General features: G+C 33.9%; 4 protein-coding genes across 10 annotated transcripts; 1 reads left to right on the top strand and 3 right to left on the bottom strand.

Annotated features, from left to right (window-relative positions):
* The first annotated feature begins 7607 nt into the window (after positions 1-7607).
* Positions 7608-10089, top strand: LOC115716939 (pentatricopeptide repeat-containing protein At3g49240, mitochondrial). Its single transcript, XM_030645866.2, has one exon. The coding sequence runs from the start codon at positions 7816-7818 to the stop codon at positions 9766-9768; it is 1953 nt and encodes a 650-aa protein (XP_030501726.2). The 5' UTR covers positions 7608-7815; the 3' UTR covers positions 9769-10089.
* Positions 10090-10401: 312 nt separating this feature from the next.
* On the bottom strand, positions 10402-13640 carry LOC115716940 (E3 ubiquitin-protein ligase SINAT5). The gene is made up of 3 exons (XM_030645867.2): positions 12856-13640; positions 11586-11972; positions 10402-10938 (listed from the first exon to the last, which is right to left on the bottom strand). The coding sequence occupies exons 1-3, from the start codon at positions 13126-13128 to the stop codon at positions 10579-10581; spliced, it is 1020 nt and encodes a 339-aa protein (XP_030501727.1). The 5' UTR covers positions 13129-13640; the 3' UTR covers positions 10402-10578.
* Positions 13641-15986: 2346 nt separating this feature from the next.
* LOC115717181 (uncharacterized) lies at positions 15987-18550 on the bottom strand. Of its 6 annotated transcripts, none has more exons than XM_030646133.2 (4): positions 18340-18550; positions 17835-18029; positions 17409-17505; positions 15987-16913 (listed from the first exon to the last, which is right to left on the bottom strand). In XM_030646133.2, the coding sequence occupies exons 1-4, from the start codon at positions 18340-18342 to the stop codon at positions 16654-16656; spliced, it is 555 nt and encodes a 184-aa protein (XP_030501993.2). In that variant the 5' UTR covers positions 18343-18550; the 3' UTR covers positions 15987-16653. The 6 variants fall into 6 exon arrangements, with proteins under 6 accessions (XP_030501993.2, XP_030501994.2, XP_030501996.2 ...); XM_030646134.2 differs by having other exon boundaries at positions 17835-18017; XM_030646136.2 differs by having other exon boundaries at positions 17835-18017; positions 18363-18550.
* Positions 18551-21111: 2561 nt separating this feature from the next.
* LOC115716588 (CLP protease regulatory subunit CLPX1, mitochondrial) lies at positions 21112-25869 on the bottom strand. Of its 2 annotated transcripts, none has more exons than XM_061115294.1 (15): positions 25001-25869; positions 24629-24690; positions 24410-24510; positions 24089-24172; positions 23959-24005; positions 23559-23633; positions 23376-23453; positions 23079-23135; positions 22798-22868; positions 22609-22708; positions 22358-22462; positions 21993-22055; positions 21761-21883; positions 21416-21574; positions 21112-21325 (listed from the first exon to the last, which is right to left on the bottom strand). In XM_061115294.1, the coding sequence occupies exons 1-15, from the start codon at positions 25580-25582 to the stop codon at positions 21257-21259; spliced, it is 1776 nt and encodes a 591-aa protein (XP_060971277.1). In that variant the 5' UTR covers positions 25583-25869; the 3' UTR covers positions 21112-21256. The 2 variants fall into 2 exon arrangements, with proteins under 2 accessions (XP_060971277.1, XP_060971278.1); XM_061115295.1 differs by having other exon boundaries at positions 21425-21574; positions 25001-25866.
* Between the last annotated feature and the right edge of the window lie 128 nt (positions 25870-25997).

The raw sequence follows: 25997 nt of genomic DNA, 5'->3' as shown, positions 1-25997 counted from the left end.
ATATACATTTTAAATGATACAATTATATAGTGTTGTAAGTTCAAGAGACAAAATATTAATTATTTCTTAAAATAGTTATACTTAAATAGTTTTAGGAGCCACTCACGTGCGAAGCACGTGCTATCTCACTAGTAAATTTAAAAAGTTGGTTGCCTTGCTTGGCCTATTGTGGAAATTTATTTTAATAAGATTTGTATTAGAAGAGAGAAAGTAGAGAAAAAGGAAGATGATTCTATTATTAAATGTAAATTGAATGAATTACAATTGAGGGAAGAGTAGTGCTTTATAGGCAATTGAAATAAAGAATTAAGAAAAGAGAACTAGTTCTAAGCTAACTGAAATACCTAACAAAACTAACAACTAATTTAGTAATCTAATAGACTCTTAAATACAATATCATTAAAGTGTAGTAGTTTTGATGGAATGTAGAAATTTTTAACACCCATCTTAAATACAATATCATTAAAGTGATTGGAGAAAAGACGTTTTGTTAGGATGTCTGCAAGGTTGGTTTTTAAAAGAACATGGTTCATTTTGATGTTGCTATTGTTGACATTCTCTTGAACAATGTGACAGTCTAATTTTACATGTTTGGTTCGTTCATATTAGATAGGATTTTCAGTTATGTGTATTGTTGCTATGTTGTCACAGAATAAAAGTGAAGACATGTTGATGTGAATGTTGAAATCATTGAAGATTGAGTGGGGCCATGATAGTTCACATGTTGCGTTTGTCATGGCCATATATTCTACTTCAGTTGAAGATTGAGAAAAAAATAAGTCGTTTCTTAGACTTCCATAAGATGAGAGAACTTACTCACTGTTCGACTTGAAGGTTGAAGAAGGAATCCCCAAAGGAACAATCCATACAACGCTTGATCGAAGAAGAAAAATCAAGAACTTGGAAATTCTCTCTCTTTTTGAGCTCTGAAATTTCAAAGATGAAAAAGTTCCAAATAATTTTTCTTTTGATGAAGTATTTATAGGAAAGATGGGGGTGTGGGAAAAAATTTTGGGGACTAAATTTTAAATGGTTAGTTTTTTCTCCCAAAAAATCCAAAAGTCTCATTTTGCATTAAAAACCACTTGGGAAAATGTGTAACTATCAGACACGATCTCTAAAAGTGCAGTTTTTAAGGGAAGTAATCATAGAAAAATATTTGAAAAGATAAGGAGAAAATTTACTTTGGGTAGGTAAGATGCCCAGTCTAGGCGAACCATCTGAGTAAAGCCATGCGTTACCTAATCGTGCAAAAAGAGAAGCCGAAAAGTCCCTTCACGGACTTGGGGGTAAAAGTTATTCCAATAATGATGTGACACATGGCAAGTATAGAAGAGGTTGGACGGACGTGAGACCTTTGAAAAGATTCCCCAAAAGATGTTGGTCGACAGTATAGACTAGATAAAGTCGTCCAACATTAGGCATGTACTGGACAGAGTATATCAACCAGTACTCCGAGCAATCAAAAAGGCTCACCATATAAAGGACATCCGACCAACGAGTTCGTGGAAGGTAATTTCCATCTTCATCTCAATAATTTATTTCCTTAAGAATAGGTCAATCAGCATACCAACAATTGAGGGATTGTGAGAATAAGGGGAATTAGAGGATTTTGTGGGATTGACTCATTCAAATATTAAATGCTTTATTATGTAATTAAATGTAAAGATACTACATTATTTTTCCTATAGATAGTGGATCATATTCATTATTTAGGGATCGAAATTTGTATTCTCAAGAAAGCTATTATGCTGCCAAATTACTTGTAATATTCATAGATAGTAAGAAACTCACTTGACCAGGTTCATGTGATCTTGATGTTTCCAAAAGAAATACAACTAAAAGTGGAGTAGGTCCTTACCGATTTAGGGGCTGAACCTCTATAATCCTCATGTGTTGTTTATAGTTCTTGTTATATTTTGTATTTAAACACGTACAATCGCCATTTTTTGACTCCGCTTCATTAACCAAAAATAAGGTCAACAATGCTTATGGAAGATTTGAATGGCACACTAGAAGACCATGAGAGCATCAACTACTCTTGTCAGGGTAACTCGACGAGATACTCCTTTGACCTCAGAAGAGTGGTAAACCATACAGGAGTTATTGACCTTGGATGCCAGGGAAGAAAGTTTACATAGTTCCAAAAATCAAGCTATTTGGTATGAATTCACTCAAAAGAGCAAGGCTTGACAGGGCATTGGAAACCATTGAGTGGAGACTTTTGTTTCCCAGTGCGATCATCCATCACTAGACATCAGTTGTCTTGGATCAAACACCAATATTGCTTGACACAAAAGGGGGCACTAATTGTAAAATGGCTCAATTCAAGTATGAGTTAAAGTGGGGTCAGGACCCAAAATGTTTTTGGGTTGTACGTCAGGCTTGGTTGACAAATCTCCACTCCAATCCTATGGTTAACATGCATCGCAAGTTGAAGAAAACTAAGCTGCAACTTCTAATTGGAATAGGGTGCATTTAAGGAAAGTCAAATGTCAAGTTGAGGAGGCTAAAACTACTCTACTTAATTTGGAAAAATTCAACCCTTCTGGTGAGGAAAGTCTCTTATAGGCGAAAGCTAAACTTAATGAAGCCATGCTCAAGGAGGAAATCTTTTGGCGCCAAAAGTCTAGAGTGGCATGGCTTAACGAGGGAGATCATTCCACCAAATTTTTTTATGGCCTCCATGGTGTTTTTGAGACAGATAAACTTCATCCAGATAGTAAAAAATGAGAATGTGGAGTGGGTTGACAACCCCTCTGGAATATCCAAGCTTTTCATCGACAAATTTAATAACATCTTCAGTAAAAAAATTTGCTCAAACCCCCGTGAAGGAGATTTTGGGAGATCTTTGCCTTTCCACCAAGGAGATGGATTTCCTAAACCTGGTCCCTCTTAATGATGAGATTGAGGCGAGCCTCTGTTTTATGGGGAGCGATAAATCCCCTGGCCCAAATAGAATGCTAGTAGGCTTCTATACTTAACACTGGGAGACAGTTAAGGAGGATCTGTTTGCTATGGTAAAGCATTTTTTATGTCTTCGGAGTTACCGCACTTCATCAATGCCACCAACATTGTTCTCATTGATGAGTGCACATTTTTTTCACTCATTCTTGGTTAATTATTAGATGAATTGGTATTGATTTCTTAAGTTTTGTACAAATTTGATGTGTTTTTTGTAGTTGTGCAGTTTTGAGTTTTAAAGACGACAATTATATGAATTTGGTGCACAAAAATAATAATCGAGATATATGTCAAAGTCAGAAAGCAAAACATGATCGAAAGAAACTAAAACCAAAAACTAGTAATCTAGGCAACATGTCCAAGCACTGTAAATGATTATAGACTAGGGCTGTTAAAAAAAATTAACAAACCGCCCAACCCGAATAAACTGTCCAAACAGAACCGAATAAACTGGTAAAAAATATAACCCGAATAAATTTACGAAAAATTCAAACTGCCTAATGAATATATTGGGCGGGTTGAATATTATTCTAACCCGCCCAAATAACCCGAGTAAACCGATTTACATATTTTTTACTAAAATTATTTATAATATAATATATAAATTGCGTTTAATATTTAAACAACTTTACATTTAAAGTTTGTATTTTATAGTGTTTATTTTGAAATTTAGAATTTATAGTTGATAATTTTGATTGTATTTGAATATTGAAGTTAAAATTTAAAATTTATATATGTGTATATTTTTTTATTCTATTTTTTGAAAAATATTGCTTAATACTTTAATGTTTATTGAATTCATATTTATTTTTTAACATTAATTTAAACTATAACTATTTTAATTTTGAAAGGCATATACTATACATTTATTTTTTCAAATCAATTATTTGGACACCAAAAACTAACAACAATGAAAAAAATAAAAAATAAAGATCGGTTTAAATGGGTTAACCCGACCAAACCGACAAAAATCATTGGGCGAGTTACACTTTTTTTTTTTAAATTTTTTCATTGGACAGGTTACAATTAGATATTTGCAACCCCGACATTTATATTGAGTTGATAAAAATACACTATAACCCGACCAAACAGATCGATATACACTCCTATTATAGACCCATCTCTATATGCAACGTTGCCTACAAATGTATTTCAAAGATCACTACTCTTTGATTGAAGCCCCTCCTTCCCTCCATTATCTTGCCATGCCAAACGCCTTCGTCAAGGATTATCTCATTGTTAAGAACATTGTTGTTATAAGGGAAATTGTCCATTCTATGAGCAAGAAAAAAGGAAAAAAAGGCTTTGTAATGATAAAGCTAGACATGGAGAGAGCATATGATAAGATGGATTGGGACTTTATCATTGAGGTTTTCGACGGGATTAGGATTCACTGACCCTTTCCTTACATGGGTTCGACAATGTGTCGAGGTTAAGAAAATGGGTTTGCTCATCAATAGCTCAATTCAATGAGATATTCAACCATCTTGCAGACTAAGACAAGGAGACCCTCTCTCTCCAACTCTTTTCATCCTAGCAGCTAACATACTCTCTAGGTCGATTACCTGTTGAATGGAGGAGGGTTATATTAGCGGATTCAAAATCAAAAGAAATGGCCCTCAAATCACCCACCTCATGTTTGTAGATGATGTTATCCTATTTAGAAATGCCTCAAGGTTAAAGGGTTCCTGAGATGTCCAGAGTAGTATGGTTTGTTGTCGGGCCAAGCAGTTAATTTCAAGAAATCCACATTCTGCTTCTCTAAGGGTCTGCCAATAATAAAGCCTTAGTCGTTTCAGAGATTCTCAATATAAAAAGAATGAAAAAAGATGCAGTATATTTAGGCCTCCCTCTTTTTAGATCTCTCTAGAGAACTAAAGATATGCAATTACTAGTAACTCGAGTCCTTAAATGGGTTCAAAGTTGGAAATTTAAGCTACTGTCCAAAGCTGGAAGGGCTTGCCTAATGCAATCTATTGAATCCTATCTTGCTTCTTACATGGCTACCTCAGATATTACACCAAAATCAGTATCAACAAAAGTGGATAACTGTATATGGGACTTTTGGTGGGATGACACGGAGGAAAAGAAGACTATTAATACAGTGTCTTGGAGCTCCCTTTACCGATCTAAGCTCCATTGAGGGTTTGGCTTTCGAAGTGTGGAGATATTCAACAAAGGCTTTATATTGAAATGGGCTTGGAAGGCCCTTACGGATAATAAAAGTCTGGGGAGTAATTTAGTAAATGTAAAATACATCAATAGAAGAAACTTCCTTGACATTAATTTTGAAGAGTGGAGATTCTAATATGTGCAAAGCAATCCTTCGCTCAAGCTCCCTTCTCTCTTAAGGTTTGTGTAGGAAGATTGGCAATGGGCTAAATACTTTCATGTAGTTTGATCTTTGGGTTCCTTCTGAGAATAATTTTCCAACTCCCTTAAAAAGTGCAACTAATGCTGTTGCATGGGCTGGACAATTCATCAACGGGAGCAAGCAGTGGAAGGTCCCTATGGTTTTAGAGTGGTTCACAAGAGAAGATGAGCTACCATTTTTAATATTGACTTGCCTGAGCGTGATACTAAGGACAACTAGATGTGGACTGAGGAGGCTAACAGTGCATTCTCTATTAAATCAACATGTAAACTGATTATATAGGGTGAAAATAACTTGATCGATAACCTTGTTTGGAAGATCCTTTGGCACTTGCAGGTACAACCTCGTTTAAAATTCTTATGGTGGTTTCTTAACTTGAGGTAAACTAGCCTCTTTTATCTGTATCTAATCTTGTTTGTGCCCCTTATGCAATATGGCAATGGAGACCACAATGCATTTGTTTTGGCAATGCCATTTTGCTAAAGCTTTCTGGTTTGTGAGATCAAATTCGATTAGTTTTGATAACTGGAAGTAGAGGAAAACCTAGTTTTAAGTGTATTTTAACAGACCTTGGGAGACTTTTTTTGAGGAATTCATGGTCATTACCCTTTGTATTGTGGAGATGGTTTGGAGGGAGAGAAATAAGAGAACCCATGGTGATCAGACCTTTCAATGATTAAGATGTTGATGCTACTTTGAAGAAAAATGGCTTGGAGACCTCCACCGTTAGGATGGTGTTATTGCAACACAGATATATCTATTTCTCATAATGGCTCCATCCTTGTCGTCGTTATTAGAGATCATAAAAGGGATGTGGTGGTTGTTAAGTTATGACTTCCAAGGTGACTAATCCACAATTGAGAAAAGCTCTTGCATTGGTCCTAGCAGCAAAGTTTGCATCTGATTTAGGATGGTATCAAGTGCTTTTCCAAACTGATAATATTAGAGTCGCTACAGGATTCAAAGCTTCCGATTGGAGGACAATTCCTAGCAACCTCATTGTTGCAAGAAGCAATTTTCTGTGCTTATGTAGCTCTCTTACCTGCTAGGATCTCATTCATATTTCAAGGAGGTGCAATTAGATGGCGCACAACGTCCTAAAGTGGGCTAGTAAGAAGGGATTAATGGGAGATTTAAACATAGTTGGAAGACTATGTTTAACAACGTATTTGTTGGAGGACTATAATTGGACCCCAAATGATGGTTAATGTGGACTTGTTCTAGTTTTTGCAAATGTTTAAGTTTCTTTGTATTTTTTTTTTTATTTCTTAGTTTTTTGGTGTCATGTTTTTCTTAGTGTTAGTGCTCAGCCTTTGAAGGCCTTGGCCTTCCTTTATCTATGAATCAAGTGCCTATCGCACCATATTTCCATATTTTTTTTTAGAAAAAATAACCCAAAAATTTACCAAAATAGCCAACTAAATAAAATAAGCTCTCAAATAGCATAAAATCGAGCCAATATATAAGAATATATAATGATCTATTGTTTGTATAGCCACATTTAGCCACCAATAACGAAATTCTCAAGTAACACGGTCACGACTGTATTTCTCCAGTGACTATGAGATGTAAGAACCCATAAAGTGGTGGCTTTCTTTATTGCTACCAACAATTGTAACCACTTCAAAGGACAACAACATTAACCTCGATTAAAAACAGAATGAGTATTGCTAACAGTTTAGAAATTAAAAATACGCTAAAAGGTATCGCTATTTGTGTAATTAAGTATCGAGTCTTATATAATAATTTCTATAGAATATTACTAACCAATCACAATCATAAAATGCCACCTCCAACTAAACTAGTGGTAGGCAGCTGCTCCAAAAATGCCCCGGAACTATTGAGATTGTTAGATTTAAGGATTTTTTTCTAATTTTAGTAAAAAAGTCTAACATGGATGAAAATTCAGAGGGGCATAATTTAGTACATATCAAAGTTCAAGGGGCATGATTTGGTAGGTATCAAATTCTGGAGCATGGTTTAGTACATAAGCAATCACTGAAATAGTAAAATTGAATGAAATTAGACAAAAGTCCTTAAATCCAACAATCTCAATAGTCCAGGGGGTATTTTCAACAACCTTAAAAGTTCAGGGGCATGATTCAGTACATGTCAAAATTCAGGACAAAAATCCTAATTAGCCAAATATAAAATGTGAAAAAATGCCTGGTCATTATAAGATAATTAAAGGCCCAGGTGGAAGCCCAATCTTGCGGCCCATTTTGTTAATTGGGCAAAAGAATACCCAAACCAAACCAACTTCCTCTCTCTTCTTTCTATCTCTGTAGTCTCTCTTCTTCTGCGTCAATGGCCATTTTTGGTAAACCCTCTTAGAACCCTATCTCTTTCTACCCTAACTCTACTACAACCCAATCCTTCAATCTCACTCTCAATCTATACACATTCAAATCCAAACCCTAAAACACAATTCCTTTTTCTTCTTCTTCTAAATTCCCATTTTCAAATTCAATCCCAAAATGGCTCTGTCCAAACCCACATTCTTAACCCACCTCAAAACCCTAGCTAAACCCCACCACCGCCTTTACCCCCAGCCCTCATTTCTCTCCGTTCGATTCCTCTCCTTCGCCACCCCGGAAGAAGCTGCAGCTGAGCGCCGTCGCAGGAAGCGCCGCCTCCGTATCGAACCACCTCTCTCCTCTCTTCGACGCTCCCAACAACAACAGCAGCAACAGCAAACTCAGCCACAAAAAACCCAAAACCCCAATGCCCCTAAACTCCCAGAACACGTTTCTGTACTCACTGGTAATCGCCTCAATCTACATAATAAAATTCTCACTCTTATTCGCCAAAATGATCTCGAGGAAGCTGCTCTATACACTCGCCACTCAATTTATTCCAACTGTCGTCCCACCATTTTTACTGTCAACTCTGTCCTCAATGCTCTCTTACGTCAGTCAAAGTACGCTGACCTTCTTTCCCTTCACCGGTTCATAACCCAGGCCGGTGTTGCCCCGAATATCATAACCCATAATTTGATTTTCCAGACTTATTTGGATTGCCGGAAGCCTGATACTGCCATGGAGCATTACAAGCAGTTGATAAATGATGCGCCTTTCAACCCTTCCCCTACTACTTATCGGATTCTGATCAAAGGGTTGGTGGATAATAACAGGTTGGAGCGGGCTTTGGAGTTGAAAGAGGAAATGGATGTCAAAGGTTTCGAGCCTGATCCCATTGTTTACAACCATTTGATGGTGGGTTGTGTTAGGAACTCGGATGTGGATGGGGTTTTTAAGTTATATGAAGAGTTGAAGGAGAAGTTGGGAGGAGTTTTGGAAGATGGGATTGTGTATGGGAGCTTGATGAAAGGATATTTCATGAGGGGAATGGAGAAGGAGGCCATGGAGTGTTATGAAGAGGCTGTTGGGGTCAATTCAAAAGTGAAGATGAATGCTGCAGCTTATAATTCTGTATTGGATTCTTTGAGCAAGAATGGTAAATTCGATGAGGCCTTGAAGTTATTTGATAGAATGATCGAGGAGCATAATCCTCCAAGGCGTCTGGCAGTGAATTTGGGAAGCTTTAATGTTATGGCAGAAGGTTATTGCTTGGAGGGGAGGTATAAGGATGCCATTGAGGTCTTTAGGAAGATGGGTGATTATAGATGTTTTCCGGATACCTTATCCTTCAATGTTTTGCTCGAGCAATTGTGTAATAATGGTATGTTGACTGAAGCTGAGGAGCTTTATGGAGAAATGGGAGAAAAGGGGGTGAACCCAGATGAGTTTACATTTGCTCTGTTGATGGATACTTGTTTTAAGGAGAACAGGCCTGATGATGCAGCTGAGTATTTCAGGAAGATGGTTGATTCCAAGTTGAGGCCCAATTTAGCCGTTTATGGTAAGTTGGTTGATGGGTTGGTTAAGGTGGGGAAGGTTGATGAAGCAAAATCGTTTTTTGATCTGATGGTGAAGAAACTCAAGATGGATATTCCAAGCTATGAGTTTATAATGAAGGCATTGAGTGAGTCAGGGAAATTGGATGAGGTGCTTAATGTGGTTGATACAATGCTGGATGATGATGGAGTTGAATTTAGCGAGGAGTTGCAGGAATTCGTGAAAGGGGAGCTCAGAAAGGAAGGGAGAGAGGATGACTTAGCTAAGCTTATGGAAGAGAAGGAAAGGCAAAAAGCTGAAGCAAAGGCTAAGGAAGCAGAAGCAGCTGAAGCAGCAAAGAAAAGTGCGAGAGCTGCCGTGTCCTCTTTACTTCCATCTAAGTTGTTTGGAAATAAAGAATCTGAGTTGGAATCTTCAGAGGCCAATGGAGATACAACTGAGGCTTCCATAGCAAATGGAGAAACTCAGGCTGATCATAAAGAGAGCACCGAAGTAGCCAAAGAAGCTTCTTCTTCAGATTCTACTTCAGACTCTTCTTCAGATTCTACTTCAGACTCAGGAGAAGAAAGGTGATACAGTGGACACAGAAGCCAAGTCTACAGCTTGTCGATCATATTACTGGCTGTTAATTTGTTGGGTCTAAATGTTCATCCTTGTGTTGAAATATGAAGCATGAACTTGATGTCATCTCTTCTTTATTCAAGAACGAGTAAGTATAATTTTTTTGGAATGATGAATATTAGTGAGTCTTTTTGGGTTAACTTTAAGAGTCAATGAGACTGGACAGGTTTCTCTCTCTGGTATTGAACTCGAGCTGTGAAGCACCCGAGAATGTTTTGTGTTACAATCAATATATGTTTCCTCCTAAAAAATAAAGTTTGATTCTTGATGTTATTTGTACCTTATACCTTGAAGGATTCACAAGGTTCGATTTTGACTTAATTCTAGCATGAATTGACTTTGTAAAGTAAAAAACAAGTGTTCTTGAATCTTGATGTTTTTTCAAGCACTTAATATTATTATTATTCTGCTGAAGAAATTGCCATCTTAATTACCTATACCTTGTCAAGGCTGCTATATGACAAAGCATGACACCTAAAGATTGGCACTTCATAAAAAAGACACCATTTTTAAGAAAGAAAAGTCTCAACTCGAGAAGTTGTGAGATGTACCCTTCAATGAGAAGTATGTTAGTTGTTAGGTTAATTGAAGAAAGAAAGCCTGCTTATTATACAATTTATTAATAATCATTAGACTTCCAAGCCTCAACAGTTTGGTTCTTTTGCTACAATCCAGAAAAAAACTAGGAACAGAGGTATAGAACACACACAGCAGTGTCCTTATCACACAAACTGTAAAAATGCCTTCAAAAATCATATCATCTCAGCTACACAAGTTTGGTATGCACACTCCATCTGGATTCTGTTGTTCCTTCCATATTCTGCCAGTAACTCTTAACTTAAGCTCCTTCCTATCGCCGCCTGAAAAGAAAAGAGCCATATTTCGCTGGATAATTAGACCGTCATGGCTATCTCTCACCTTCCGGTGGCTATCACGAATACTTCGTGGGGTACCCTCCCATATAAGTTTCCTGCCATTTGCTCCAACCTCTAGGCTATAGCTGTAGTTTCGAGCTTCATTCTCGTCACCCATGAACCGTAGAAATGCCATGTACACAGGGGCCATTCCAAGCTGGAAGGCTTCAAAATGAAGGCAAAAGTATTGTCCGAAACAGTTGAAAACCTGACAAAGGAATAATAGGAAAGACAACCAATTAAGGATTATAACGAACACCTACGACTCAGCTTATCGCTCATGGATCCAGCCTTAACTTCAATAAGCCACAAACAATCACAGAGCGAGTATCAACTGAATGCAGAGCTTTCTACAGCAACCGTTTGAGAAAACTAACATATGACTATTGAAAAGCAAAAACTTAAACTAAAGATGTTACCTATGTTGACAGTCAAGTAGTATGTGCAAGTGTATGAGCATGCATAAAGCTGAATTTGATTACAAAGCAATGGAAGGAGAAAACAACTAATCACCATCAAGGATGTAACTAACATGGGATTTGGATTTGGTATAAGATATTTGGCAGAAAGCACAACCTTGCATTGAAAACTGGATAAAAAATTCAAATGGAAAACTGAAGGTGGTTCAGAAAGAATAGTTGAACACAGATTTCAGTTTTTATTAATATGTAGAGAAATCTGTTTCTGTAATACAGACAGCTTCAGTGAGCCCGAAATCATTATTATCCAAACACATATCAAAACTGATGAATACCATGGATCAACAATTCAACATCAAGACTAGACACATCACACATTAATATAGCCACCCTGCAAAGTATCCAATCAAGGATCTAAATGCAATATCAGACTTACTGTGAGCATCCAAGTGGCATTCTCTACTTCTCGGGGATTTGACTTGACATACCGATGGTTGAATGTGCAACCTGTATGCATGTCAACTTTGTGATCATCTCTCAGATGGGCAACTAGGAAAGGAATATCCCCAACATTGGCACACTCTGAGCCAGCATAAGGGCAATTATACGGTCTGAAATTGCACACAGACTCATGTTTAAGTTTGCTGTAGTAGGGAAATATTTCGGGGCATCCAAGGTTATAATATTTGCAGGGCAATTCAAGTGACTCGGCCACTTTCTCGAGGGCTAAACACCTAATATCTCCAAGTTCTTGTCTACATGTAGGACATCGGTTATGCACCCTTGTTTTACAGGTAGAACACAATGTATGTCCGTTGTGGCACTGCAAAAACAAGTCACTATCTTAGAATGGTGACAGTATATTGCACAATTTTTATAAAACCAGCACATACAATAGTCCAGTGTTCAGACTTGAAATCAAATCTATATGCAATTTACAACAACCTCACTCTAATCGAAAAGGTTGCGAACAAAGGGATCGGATATTTGAATACAAAAAACAAAATCTGTACCAACAGAAGTAGAGGCCAACAACCAATAGAGGCTCCTGATACAGTTTAAGTTTCTTGGGGGCAATATAATGGTCAAGCTTTAGTCGATCCATAATGCCAACTTTGAGCAAAAACACAAAAAATTAAGTTCATATAAAAACACAACAGATAAGTCCACATAAAATTTGGTAACCTAGGATAGAACTAGAATTCAAAATAAGATTTAAATCAAGTCAATACAAAAGTGATCACGTGGCTATGATCACACAGAAGAATGTAAGTTTTTGACAAGAGAAGCATTACCCTTACATCAGCATTGTTAATATCATATCTTTGATTCACTTTAGACCCATTATAGATCTGTGACTAATCAAACAATGCTCACCCATAAATCACATGAACACAATCAGTAATTGACCATAAACCAACCATGCAACAAAAAATTCCTTAAAACCTTTTAACTTAAAATAAACCCAGTTCCACAAAAGGCAACTGAAGAAGATAAATTGTCAAAGAACACAACAAGCCTCAAATGTGTACAAGTCATAAAATCACTGAAAAAACCCAATTTTGCAAATCCACTCAAAACCAACCTAAACTCATCCATGTTGGAAATGAAAAATTACCCATAATCAAAAACCTATGAGAGCCAAATCATAGAGTGAAAAGTAATAGACGTTTTGCCCAGAGAAAGAGTGGGAAAGAATATAAAACCTGATGAATTGGTGGGTACATTGAATTGGTACAGACCGGGCACTCTAGCAACTCGTGGACGCTGGTGGCTGGTGCAATGGCGTTTGGACCAGTAATAGAGGAATTGTTAGTGCCATTGTTACGGGATTTTGAGGAAGAAAACTCAGGATGATGTTGATGAGGATGGGTATGGGGATGAGGATGAGGGTGCAGGGTAGTATGGTGTGGATGGATCTCATCCTCATCAAGACCATCTGAAGATGATACACATTCAATGCTATCCATGTCCATCATTTCCAAAAGAACTCAAACCAAACCAAAACCCAAAACCAAAACCAAAACCAAAAACCACCCACCACCCAAAATCAAAACTTTATCTAAAAAAATTAAAACTCCTAATCAAAAACCAAAACCCAAATCAGAAAAATCAGATTTTTCTTTCTGGGTTTTTGTGGGAAAATTGCCTTCTATATCTTTCCTTTACTAACTGAAGAACAAGAAAATGAAGGAAGGAGAAGATGGTTTGATCAGATTCCCAGGAACCGAACCAACTCCCTCTTCTCCCACAATGAAAAAAGGAGGTTCTTTTCTTGGTCCTTTCTCTCTCCTCCTCCTCTTCTTCTTCTTCTTTCTCTCTCTTCTTTTTCTCTCTCTTGGGTTGTGCCAATTGTGAAAGAAAGAAAGAAAGAGAGAGAGAGAGAAGGATAACCGTTGGTTCAAGGAGTTAGATTAAGATCTGACGGTTGAAATTTCAACTGTTTGTTTTATGTTTGATTTTAGTTAGATCATTATTTATTAGTTTTTTTTGTTTAATGTACATTTTAGTTAGATCATTATTTATTACTTTGCTTTACTCAAAAAAAAAAAAATTAGTGTTATGATATGAAGTCTAGATTGAAATTATTTAGATACAAGTGGGATTTTTTACAATCCCATTAACATAATAGATAAAATAATTTATTTTAATGGTAACAATAATATTTTAGATAATAAAGAATATTTTATTCTAATTTTTTAATAAATTAAAAGACATACGTATCAATATAATACATTTTCTAAATAGCCACGTGGTTAATCACAGATTTTATCATTCTTTTGGTAGCTCAAATCTCATCTTTTTATTTTCAAAAATAAAAAATATCATTTTTTATTATTGTAAAAAAATAATAAAAAAAAAAATCTCATCTTGTTATTGCTACCAAAAAAAACTCTCATTTTGTTATTATTGTATATCATTATTTTTTTGTAATTTTTTTTTTCATTAAAATTACTTACCTACTTGTTTAGTGCCTTCAAAAAAGGAAAAACAACACAAATTCCATTATTCTGATATTAATGATTACAACACTCAAAGTATTGGAATTTTCTTTTTAATTGTGGTAGCTAATTTTTTAATTATTTATTATTTATTTTTTTTTTCTAAAAAGGAAGTGTGAGATCTCTTTACTTAACCATTTTCTGTTAAAAATTTATTAAAAGATAATAATATTAAATAATGTGGTTGAAAGTAAGGAATATCATAGTATTAAACCAATAGTAATGAGAGGTATAGTAGATAAAAATAAAATCCTCACAACAAGTCACAAGTACTTTATTCTTTCCATTTTAATTTTACTAAACAAGAATCATATTATTATTAATGATTTTGATTAAGTCACTCACTATTTTGAAGAATAGTTTACTTTTTTAGTGTTGTCACTTTCTGTTTAAGACATACCAAACAAACAAAAAAAAAGTATGAGAGAAGTAATGATATGATGATAAATAAGCAGTAATGCAGGAGGAGGGTATTAATATTAATTATCAGGTGTTAGACCAGTTAAACATGTTTATTATATTATTAAAGAATAATAATAATAAAACAGGTAATTAAAAAACCAAAAGGACCACTAGTGATGCCACGTGGCTGGTTATTACAGTGGCTTTAGAATGAATGAATTCAAATACTTTTAGAAACCTATTTATTTTGACTAAAAGCTTAATCAATCTTGGTTTTTGAAAATAATATTGTTATTAGTAGGGATGTTTATTTGACCACATCTAATATTTGTAGGCGAATCTAGATTTGATCCAATTATATATTGGATGTTAGATTTTACCATCTCAATCATCCATTCGATTCAACATTCATTGGATGTTGTATTGGATCTGTTCTATCCGTTGGATGTATTTTATATGTATATTTATTGATTTAGTTTAAGTTAATTCAATATTTAAGACCTAGTATTTTTTGGATCGGATCGGATCAATTCAATATTTTAGATCCAATATGTATTGCATTGGATTGGATCCATCCAGTCCCTGAGAAAAAAAAAAAAGTAAAATTTTAATGTTAATTTTTATATATACATATTTTAGGTATAACAATATAAAATATAATTACTCATCCAAACTAAATAAAAACACTAATTAGTTCGATTGGATATATTAGATTTTTGGACACCTCATCCAACATCCGATCTAATCCAATTAAATATTCAAAAATAGCATCTAATCCGATCCGATCACTATTGGATATCCAATGTTTGACAGTCGATTGTAATTGGATCGGTCGGTTATTATTAGATTTGATGATTTATGCACACCCCTAAATAATAGTTATTAATAATATTCGGGATGATTGATAAATGGTTTAATAAGCCGAACAAGCTCAATTAGTTAAATAGATGTATCTAGGGGTGTTCATAAAATAACCGATTCAATTTAATTCGCACGATTCAATCCAACCCAATCCAATCTGCACATATTTATAAAAAAAATTAAAAATATTATATATACAATTAACATTTTAATGTAAGAAAAAATAATAATTAAAAAGTTTAATACATATAATATAATTATATTTTAAAACTAAATAGATGAAATGTATATTCTTTTTTTAATATATAATTTTTTTTACATATAATTTAAAGCAAAATTAAACATTTTTTTTATAAATACAATTTTTTTTCTTCCTTTGAATTTATTATTTATTATTTTCTTTATTTTAATTTGTTATTGAAGACATAAAATAACAATAACTTATTTTATTTTGTTATTAATTATATGAAAAAAAAAATAATTTTCTTATAAATATTAAATAATTTAATATTAAAAAGTAACTAATCCAAAATAACCAATACAATCCGTACTTTTACAAATTAGATTGAATCAAATTTAAACTATTGTGCTTGGATTATTATCATTTTGGTGTTATAGTAAACTCATAATTTACATAGCAGTTGTTGATGAATTCATTCAATCAATGGGTATAGAGAATCAAAGGCGTAAAGATGATTTTTACAGTAAAGTGAGTGATAATAGAACTTGATGACAATTGACAAGTATGGATTGTTTCGCAACACTGGAGCTGTTCTCGATCTCTGTGCTTCTCCAGCGGCAAATAGCCACTTAGAGGGTGCCACGTGGAAGCCTCGTTGTGGGTATGGATTTGCATTGGGTTGTGCCAATCCCAGGCACCATTTTTATTCAGCAAGACATCACCAAACCCCAATGCAAGTCCGAGATCAAAAGGGTGATGAGGAAACAAATCAAGCCAATGTAACAACCATCTCATTATCTGTTGTTCACCCATGAATGTCCACTGCTCTGCTCTCTTTCTTTTTTTCTGTTTTGATAGAGATATATTGACCTAGTACGAGGAGAAGCATTATAACTTAAGCCAAATACAAAAAATAATACCAAACAAGTAAGTTATTTGATTTAGAAAGAAAATGAAATATGAACACCCGAAAAGAGCATAACAAATGCTTGTTAGTTAGTTCTCAAGGATGATGTAGTTATGAGTGGATTGAAGTAATGAAACTTTATTAGTTCTTGTCAACAATCATCAGGAAATCCTAGAAACCTGTTGACTAGCTTTGCTACAGGAGTGGCATCACCTGAATGGTAAGGGACAAGTAAATCCAAGTTCATGTCTTTGATTATCTGATTTAGTGTTTGAGGGCGAGCATAGTATAAATGCTTCCTATTTGCTAGTTCTTCGGCTAATTCGGTTTGATGATTGTCCATTAAGTCCTCATTCACCACAACAATTAAGGGTTTGCCGAGACGCAATGTCTCGAATATGCTTCCTGACCCTAGAACATTGCAAGTAGAATCACACGTATTATCAATAATAATACTTTTAAGCAAGTGACAACAAATCGTTGATTCAACAAAACAGAGCATGTGGAACACTTTTAGAATTTAAACTTAAAATAACATTGTTAAATTATCTACTGTAACGGAAGGAAAAGGATACAAACCGAAAATGAAAGATCACGCAGCAGAATTGATAAGTCAAATCATAAGAACAGTAGTACACATAATAAACAACTACACACCATAAGTACTAATTACTAGTAATGTTGTAAGAATACAATTATGTCTTAACCTCAAAACAAAATGCTTTTATCTTTGTTTTGCTTGGATTATTCTTGTTACTAACAGCCAAAAACTGACCCATAAAATGACAAACTGATTAGTTAAATAGTATATTATGCTTGTATGGAAGAAAGGGAATAAACCCCCTGAAACCATATCCTTAAAGTGTTACATTGTTAAGGAAAAGGGAGAAGCAATTAGGAACATACCTGCATGACTTATCACAAGTGATGCAGACCTCAAATGATCTGCAATGCTTGATGAAAAAGTAAAGTAGTCTACAGCTAGTGAACCATTTCCTCCACTCTGCATTATAAAATCAGAAACCTTTACACAAAAATATATAGATTGAAGTTGAGTGTTCTAGCAACAGTTTAAGAATATAAAAGATGCAGTTTGCAGATAAGTTGTGAGTATACTAGCAGTGAAACGATAACTGATTTTCCATACATACTTTATCTCCATAAACATAATCTTGTCATTATGAGTGGAATTCTCATTCAATAAGTTATGATTTCTAAGGATTATGGTATTAATATGTTTACACACTTCCTAGTTAATTTTCCTTTGTGATTTTATAAAGGATTTCCTCCATTACCTTAATTAAGTCAGAATAATGTAGCTAGCAGTGATACCTTAGTGGGGACATAAGAGCCACGGCCCATTTGGATGAGAAGGTGGGTATACCCTCTTCTAAATAGCTCTTCTTTAACTACTTGAGTGTCCATTGTTTTGACAAGAGCATCAAAACAAGTTGTTCCCACAGTCACAAATACTATCTTCTTCTTAGGCTCCATGAAATCCATAGCATCTCCCAGCTGATTATGTATCTCCAAAAATAAAATTTTCCAAATGAAAATTATCAATGACTACTACTCCACTCTTTAGCAATTAAATATAATAACGTTAATTGACAGAGATAAGATATCAAGAATTTGAACAATTGATAACAAAACAAAAGAAAAAAAAAAGTGAAAAATTAAATTAGCCAACTTTAATCCAAGGCAACATTTGCCCAGAAGGAACAGCTCCCATAGTTCCCATAGTTGGAACACCAACATTTGCTTAGAAAAGTAAAAATAAACCTTGAGTGCATAAAACCCATTTTACAAAAGAACAAATCTCCAACCACAATTATACCATAGGAAAGAGATAAGAGATACCGGGCCGAAATCTACCAGCGAAATGGAGAGAGAGGAGAAGAAGAAGAGTTGAAACCGAAATCTACCAGCGAAACGAAATCGAGGACGAAGAAGATGAGGAATTGAGGATTGAAGAAGAGAGAAGAGAGAAGAGATGTGAATGGTTCGAACACCCAATATTCACAAATCAGATTAGAATCCTTACAAGAAGATGATGAAAGAGAGGGAAACCCAATCAATACGACCCAATAGTTTGGGCTTCGGCCCACATGTTAACTGAGGCCCAACCCAATCAATAGGCAGCTGTAGAATTGATCGTTAATTATTAGTTATTGTTTGAAATTATTTTTACATATATCTAATTAAAAAAATCTCTCATTTTTATATCAGGGTTGGGATTGTTCTATCGGTAAAAGAATATTTTAAAACAAATAGTTTTTTAGCAAGCAAAATAAAAAAAGAAAAAGTTGAGTTTGAGTTTAAATATTTTTGTATGAACATATTTTTGATATAATGTAAAAAGAGATATTTTTTAATATTTTTTTTTAATTAAGTAGTTAATAAAGCATAGAAATTTAAATTTGTGGTTTCATTATTCGTTATTAGATTATCATTCCATGGTTTGATATTTTTAAAATTAATATTTACAGTTAAATTTATTTAGTAACTATTCATGGGTAATACTCGTTAAGAAGTGTTACATATATTTTTTTTTTACATTTTGACAATATTCTACAAAAATAAAAAAAAAACTACATAAAAATAACAACAAAACACCAAAACATAAAAAATAATATTTAAATAATAAAAAAAATCAATAATAAAATAAAATATACACCATAAAAATATACCAAAAGATCATATTTTATGTAATTAAAATCTAAAAAACCGTAAATATATTCCCTACTGTATATATATATTTTTTAAATTATTGAAATTACTATTAGTCTATTAATTTGATTATAGGGAATATTATGAAGGAAAATATGATTATAAGGAAATGTGTAAACTGTGTTTGGCTGTGTAGGGTTATATGTAATCATATTACTGTTAATTAAATTACACTGTTTGGTTGAGTACATAAATCTTATATATATTATTTTAAAAAATTAAAATAAAAATATTTTTTTATTATATCTATTTAATGTAAATTACATATAAAAATAAAATATTTATTTATTAAAGAAATATATTTATTAATTAGTAAACATTAGATTTTATTGCATTTTTTATTAATTAAAATGAACATTTCTATATATTTTATCACTATGTTATTTATTTGAATAATTATCTTTTTTACCCCCTGTACTTATGACACTATACTATTATGCCCCTTAATCTATTCAGCTTGTTACAAATAGTCCTTGTATAATTTTATATGCATACATTTAGTCCTTCTGTTTATTTTGTTTAAAAATACTGTTTGTATTGATGATGTGGTATTATAACAAAGGATAGAGTAGTAATTTCATCTCTTTTTAGAGGAAAAATTGACTATGAGGTGGCATAATAACTGACAATGAAAGATGATTAAAAAATGATTTCATAACCTTTTAAAAAAAAATTTAATAAAAATAATTTTATTAAAATAATTCCAATCGTTTTTTAGCAGTTCAAATTAGAAAAAGGTGTAAAATTAGGATTCTACAGTATTTGAAGAGATGGATATCACTAGAAAGAACATGGGATTTTTGGAAAATTAAGGTAATGATATTCTATTTTTTGGGATGTTATTTTTTATTTTTTTTTTTCCTGTGATTGTAATTTTTATGACTTGTAATTTATTTTCCTAATGGTATATAATTTTTCAACTACTATCTATGTATAATGCCACAATATTAATTTAACAGTCAACTTTAGTCAATTTTAACAGAATTAGATAGAAGGATTATACTATTCCAACTGATATATTTTAGGGGGTATTTTTAACTACACTTATAAATTAAGGGGCATCATAGTATAGTGTCATAAGTACAGGGACTAAAAAAGTTAATTATTCTATTTATTTTTGTTCAATATGTTATTTATGTACACCATCCGCATAAAATTTTTGTATAATAAATCTATATATGTTATTGCTAATAATATAAAATAACTTAGTTAAAAAAAAAAAACTGATCTCACAGACTAAATATATATTCAAATTAATATGATGGAAGCTAATAATTCAATCCTACCCTTTTTTAAGGTATGAACATTACCCTCCTCAAAAGTAGTTATATTACTAGGGTAATAACATTCCAAGGCTAAACCCTCTAAACAAACAAGGTAATGTTTCACATTACCATTCCCTTACTAAGATTAACCTATTCCAAACAGCCCCTTAAGAATTAAAAGATCCACAAGTTTAGTAAGAATTATGTGATATTTGACATTTGATCGTTTGTATTTGATTTTGACATATGCTAATTGTAGGTATAAATAAACTAGATTTGAATAAATATTTTTGTCATTTCTTTCAATATATTAATCACAAAAACAAAGTGGAGATTCGAGTTGCCATCCTTCACAAAAAAACTATTATGATCAAATTATAGGTCCCACTTAAAATTACATTACCTTTTTAACACTTTCTCTTCCGGATTAGCTTTACAAATCTCTAAATCCACAGAAAATTATAAAAGAAACAATAAAAAGACCCTTAAAGAACAAAATCCAAGATTTGGAATTCAACTATATAAAATATATAAAAAAAAAAACTTGTTTTATTTTTGTATTTGGTCTTTTTGTTAAAACCATAAATGAAGGTTGCTGCTATATAGCTTAAAAGTGTAAGTAAATCAAGTCCAAATCTATTATGAGAATTGCCTTATTATATATGATACATACATATTACTATGAAATAATAATATAAAAATTTATTATGTACAAATCTATTATTAGAGAAGATAAAAACAAACAATTTAGGCAGAGAATTACATGCTGGCAACAACAGATGGAAGCTCTTCAGGTTCTACATCTGACCCCTCTGTTGTAGATACAGACTGCAAAACACACATGAATAAACAAAAAAGCCTTATTATCTACAAATTCCATATTAACTGATGCTAAACCAAGTAATTACTAACACTAACCTCAACAACCTTTAATTTTTGTTGTGAAAGATAACTGTCCAATGCACCATTTCCATACAGGATTTTGGCCCCACAACCTTGGCCGCCTTCCAACCCCACAGCCTCTTCATCAACCACAACTGCATCGATTATGTCATTGCCGGTTCTAACATCCGGTATCTGAAAATAACCATGGCAAAAACATTAATGATTGTGATCGTGATCATCCGTGACAAAGCCAATTTATAATGTCTTCATAAACAGTAGAATATCAAATAAACCCCTTTTCCTTGATTTTTATTCTCTGGGATAAATAAGCTCGGGTTATGAATGGAAGTTAGAAAGAAGAGAAAGAAATTAGCAAACCTCATACATGGCGTCCATCAATATATTCTCTAGTATTGACCTTAGGCCTCGAGCACCGGTGTTTTTGGATATTGCTTTCTTAGAAATTAATCTCAAGGCTCTTTCTGTGAAATGCAATTTGACCTGAAAAGATCACGCATACAGACCGAGAGTGCTTTAGTAAGAATAAGAAATGCAAGAAGCCACGATTAAAAATGCATGAGACAATCTTTGATCTGATGTTTTTACTTACACCATTCATCCGAAACATTTTCCTGTATTGCTTTCCCAAAGCATTCTTAGGCTCTGTTAGAACCTGTAAAACAGATTTGCTACTAAGAAACACAGGAAAACATAGAATTCCGTACAGCAAGGTTAGGCTTAGAATAATGCATCCAAGAATTAAGAAGGGCATGGATGGTGTGAATCAGATTCCCACAAATCAGGAATATTTGGTAGTGTGGGCATACAGATGTAAACAAAAAAAAGCCCAAACTTATTAAATACATAATTACATATTGATATTGATTAATAAAAATATTTAGTCTCATTGTTCTGGAGGACATAAAAATTACCCTGGGTGCACAATTATTTCTCCAAATAGCAGAAAGTTCTCACCTGGACGAGTTGATTTTCTGTAAGTGCCGACAGACTGACAAGAACGGGAAATCGCCCAACAAATTCAGGTATTAAGCCATATGAAATGAGATCGCCACTTTCAACCTGCAACAAGTAACAACCATGTTATGTGAAATAGCGAAATGTCTCGTAGTATTCATATGAAAAAGGAATGATTACAAAAAATTAATAATAATAAGACAACAATAAAAAAAAATGTTATTTCCTTATCAGGTATGGAGTGCGCTTACAGTTTCTAATAACGTTGAAGTAACCGCAGAATCAGTAACACCACCACCCCTCATATTTGCACGTACTGGAGCACCAAATCCAATAGAAGAATCTTGACGTCTGGAAATGAGCACAAAAACTTGTCAGGTTTAAATGAGAAAAAAGACATAAGAAAAATAGCAAAATAGCAGAATATGTATTGCGATAACCTTTCTGAAATTGTTTTCTCTAAATCAATGAAGGCACCCCCACAAATGAACAGAATATCCTTCGTGTCAATCTGAAAAGAAAACACGAAAAATGAATCAAGGTTTGCAGGATCCACAGCAAACAAGAGCACGAATGAAGCCATGAAACACTTACAAGCCTTGACCAAATATCAAACAATTTAAGCTACAACCTAATTATGAGAGCATCCACATGATACCATTAACAAATCCAGATAAAAGTAGTAGTCAGATGAATAGATTATAAACCAATGGATGTCTACCTGTATATTTTCGCCTCTAGGGTGCTTTCGTGCTCCCTTCTCAGGAACATTTACTACCTAGATCAGAAACAGGTCCAAAAATCATAAAGAAGTTAGTAATCTATTCATCCAACCGAAAATTAGCAAAGATATATAAGTAATTCACCCAAACATATTTATAACCAGAGGTTAGAATAGCCCTGAAGAGGTGAGGAAAACTCGTCTACAGCATCCATAATACTTTTTGCCATAAAGGTTTGCAATTAAATCACCTACTTATTTCATATAAATTCAAGAAAAAGACTACGGAACACTTACTGTTCCTTCCAACATCTTCAGTAATGCTTGTTGAACACCCTCTCCTGATACATCTCTACTAATGTTGAGGCTTTCAGCCTGAAATGCGAAGAAGTATAAGTTGATAAAATAATTTCTAGCAGCATGCAAACAGGGTGCAAGCAAGGACTAAAGCGAATTGTAGCATTAGAAAATAAGTGGAACCTTTTTTGTAATCTTGTCAACTTCGTCAATATAAACAATGCCCTGTTGTGCAGCTGCCACATTATAGTCAGCAACCTGTGATATACATTCAGATGTCAAAAGATAAATAAATTTGTTAATAAATGACTAAGCAACTATGTATCATTTATACCAATTTATTACATCGCTAATACTGATTGAGCCATCATTGCGATAATCATAACAATAGGAATCATCAACTCACATTTATACCAACTTATGATAAACAGGGACAAGTATATATCCCAGATAAGTGTAAAGAAGTGAAGAAGCTTTGGTGCTAACTATCATAAATTTAAGTAGAAATACAACATCCATTACAGTTAGGTATACGAATATTATGCAAACAATTTATAAATTCATTTATGCTTGTAAAAATTACCGTAAGGAGTTTGTACAATATAGACTCCACATCTTCTCCCACATATCCTGCCTGCAATTAAAAAACAGGGTAAGCAATCTCATGAAAAACTTGGACTTCTATTTCAAGAAAAGAGTGGCAAGTCATAGACTTGCCTGAGTCAGTGTTGTCGCATCTGCAATGACAAAGGGGACATTCACGAATCGTGCCAAGGTTTTGGCAAGTAATGTCTTCCCTGTACTTGAACGGCATTAAGGAGAAGAAGTGAGACGTGTAACTAAAAGCAACAAGAAAATTAACAGGGAAACATATAAAACAAGAAAATGATCAGGATCTCCTTAATAGCATAACGACTTGTATAAGGGTGTCTAATACCAGAAAATTTAACATTCTTAGCACAGTGCAAAGTGTAATAATATAAGATGAGATATTAAGAGTAGTATGCATTAGTTTAGACCAAGTGATATATTACCTGAGCCTGTCGGACCCATCAAAAGAATATTACTTTTCTCTAGTTCCACTCTTTCATCATCAGTCCCTTCAGGTTTTTGGGTAGCTGAATCTCCTGCGGGCCTAAATTCCCCAGCAATGATAAACAATTATAAACCAAAGATTTCTTCTTACAACACTATGTGTGTGTGTGTAAGGGAAAAGAAAGCAAATAGATTCATTATTACGTATGAATACTGACCATTTCTGTTGGGACTCATGATGAATTCTCTTATAATGGTTGTAAACAGCCACAGAAAGCACCTGAAATCAAAACACAATTATGACTGCAAAACATTATGGCATACACCAGAATAACAACACTTGCTTTCTTTGATAATTTAACTGAAGTCTAAATTACTATATGATTCGTATTACTAGTTGCAACAACTTCAAAATGCAGCTTAATTTTTTAATAAAATCTTGAAACTAATTTACACAAGTTGCTTGGCTAAGCTAAACATTACCATCCCATAAAAAGTAAAAAGTAACAAAATTTTCAATACTAAAACATGCTTGAATTGAATTAACCAATATTATCAAATAAAGTACTTGAGAGATGTTGCAAGTTCACCTTTTTGGCCTTCTCTTGCCCAATTACAAACTTATCCAGCCCTTTGCAAATTTCCTTAGGCGTTGGGAAATCACTCCCCAAATTGGATCCTCCCCAACAATCATCACTCGAATTGGAACCAAACCCACCAGCCGAACCAGAGTTCGAACCACCACCACCGCCGCCTCCCCCGCCACCACGGACCAAATTCGGGGTCGAACCGGACCTAACCACAAGGCCATCACCGGACCACACCTCAGGAGGGTCCCCATACGAGCTTGAAATATAACGTCGCCTAATATTTCTACCAACTTTCTCATCCCAATTCCCATCACAAGTCCCGCTATTAGCTTCATGGGAAACTCTCAGATTATTAGATAATTGAGTACCCTTATCGACAAAGTCGCCTCGAAGCGAAACGGGTTTGAACGAAGTGAAGCTATAAGGAGTATTCATATAAAGGTCATCCAATTTTGTACGGTGCGTACAGTGAGAGCTCGCCATTCTCCCAGCATGCATGTGATTGAGAAGAAAGTACCGGAACTGAGAAACTGTAAACGACGCCGTTTCCTTAGATGCTTTCGATCTGAGCACGGCAGCCATTGAAATTGGCTTGGTGGTTGATACTTTGCGGAGAAGTGTAGTGAAGAAAAGCAAGTTACTTTACGGAACGGAAGTGGATAATTTCGAAGTTCATAGAGTCAAATTTTGGAAATGTGTAAAGAAGGGGTTTTGATGTTGAATTTGAAGGTTGATTTTTGCCCTAGATTTTTCTACAATATCATATTACATGTATGGTAAGAGAATTTTTAAGAAAAGAAATTGGATTTGGGGAAGAAGACGACGACTCAATTTTTGTAGATATTATTCTTTGATTTTTAAGACTCAGTTCAGTACACAAATAACAAGACCAAAAAGGCATTATGACAATGAAAACGACAGTTTGAGTACAAAAACGACACCTTTTTCTTACTATTATCAAAAGAAACGACACCCTTTTTGTTATGACAAAAATAGT

Source organism: Cannabis sativa, chromosome 5 (genome assembly GCF_029168945.1).
Source record: "Cannabis sativa cultivar Pink pepper isolate KNU-18-1 chromosome 5, ASM2916894v1, whole genome shotgun sequence".
Taxonomy (NCBI): Eukaryota; Viridiplantae; Streptophyta; class Magnoliopsida; order Rosales; family Cannabaceae; genus Cannabis; species Cannabis sativa.
This window is presented reverse-complemented; position numbering and strand designations above follow the sequence as displayed.

Coding starts and splice junctions, on each gene's coding strand:
- LOC115717181 (XM_030646133.2), bottom strand. Junction 17,506..17,834: donor GCTCTTATGTCCCCACTAAG/GTATCACTGCTA, acceptor TTTATAATGCAG/AGTGGAGGAAATGGTTCACT. Junction 16,914..17,408: donor ACTTGTGATAAGTCATGCAG/GTATGTTCCTAA, acceptor GCAATGTTCTAG/GGTCAGGAAGCATATTCGAG.
- LOC115716939 (XM_030645866.2), top strand. CDS start 7,816: ATGGCTCTGTCCAAACCCACATTCTTAACCCACCTCAAAACCCTAGCT.
- LOC115716588 (XM_061115294.1), bottom strand. CDS start 25,582: ATGGCTGCCGTGCTCAGATCGAAAGCATCTAAGGAAACGGCGTCGTTT. Junction 24,173..24,409: donor GATGGGTCCGACAGGCTCAG/GTAATATATCAC, acceptor GTTCAAGTACAG/GGAAGACATTACTTGCCAAA. Junction 24,006..24,088: donor GACAACACTGACTCAGGCAA/GTCTATGACTTG, acceptor AATTGCAGGCAG/GATATGTGGGAGAAGATGTG.
- LOC115716940 (XM_030645867.2), bottom strand. CDS start 13,128: ATGATGGACATGGATAGCATTGAATGTGTATCATCTTCAGATGGTCTT. Junction 11,973..12,855: donor TGTACCCACCAATTCATCAG/GTTTTATATTCT, acceptor TTGTTTTTGCAG/TGCCACAACGGACATACATT. Junction 10,939..11,585: donor ATGCCACTTGGATGCTCACA/GTAAGTCTGATA, acceptor TTCCTTTGTCAG/GTTTTCAACTGTTTCGGACA.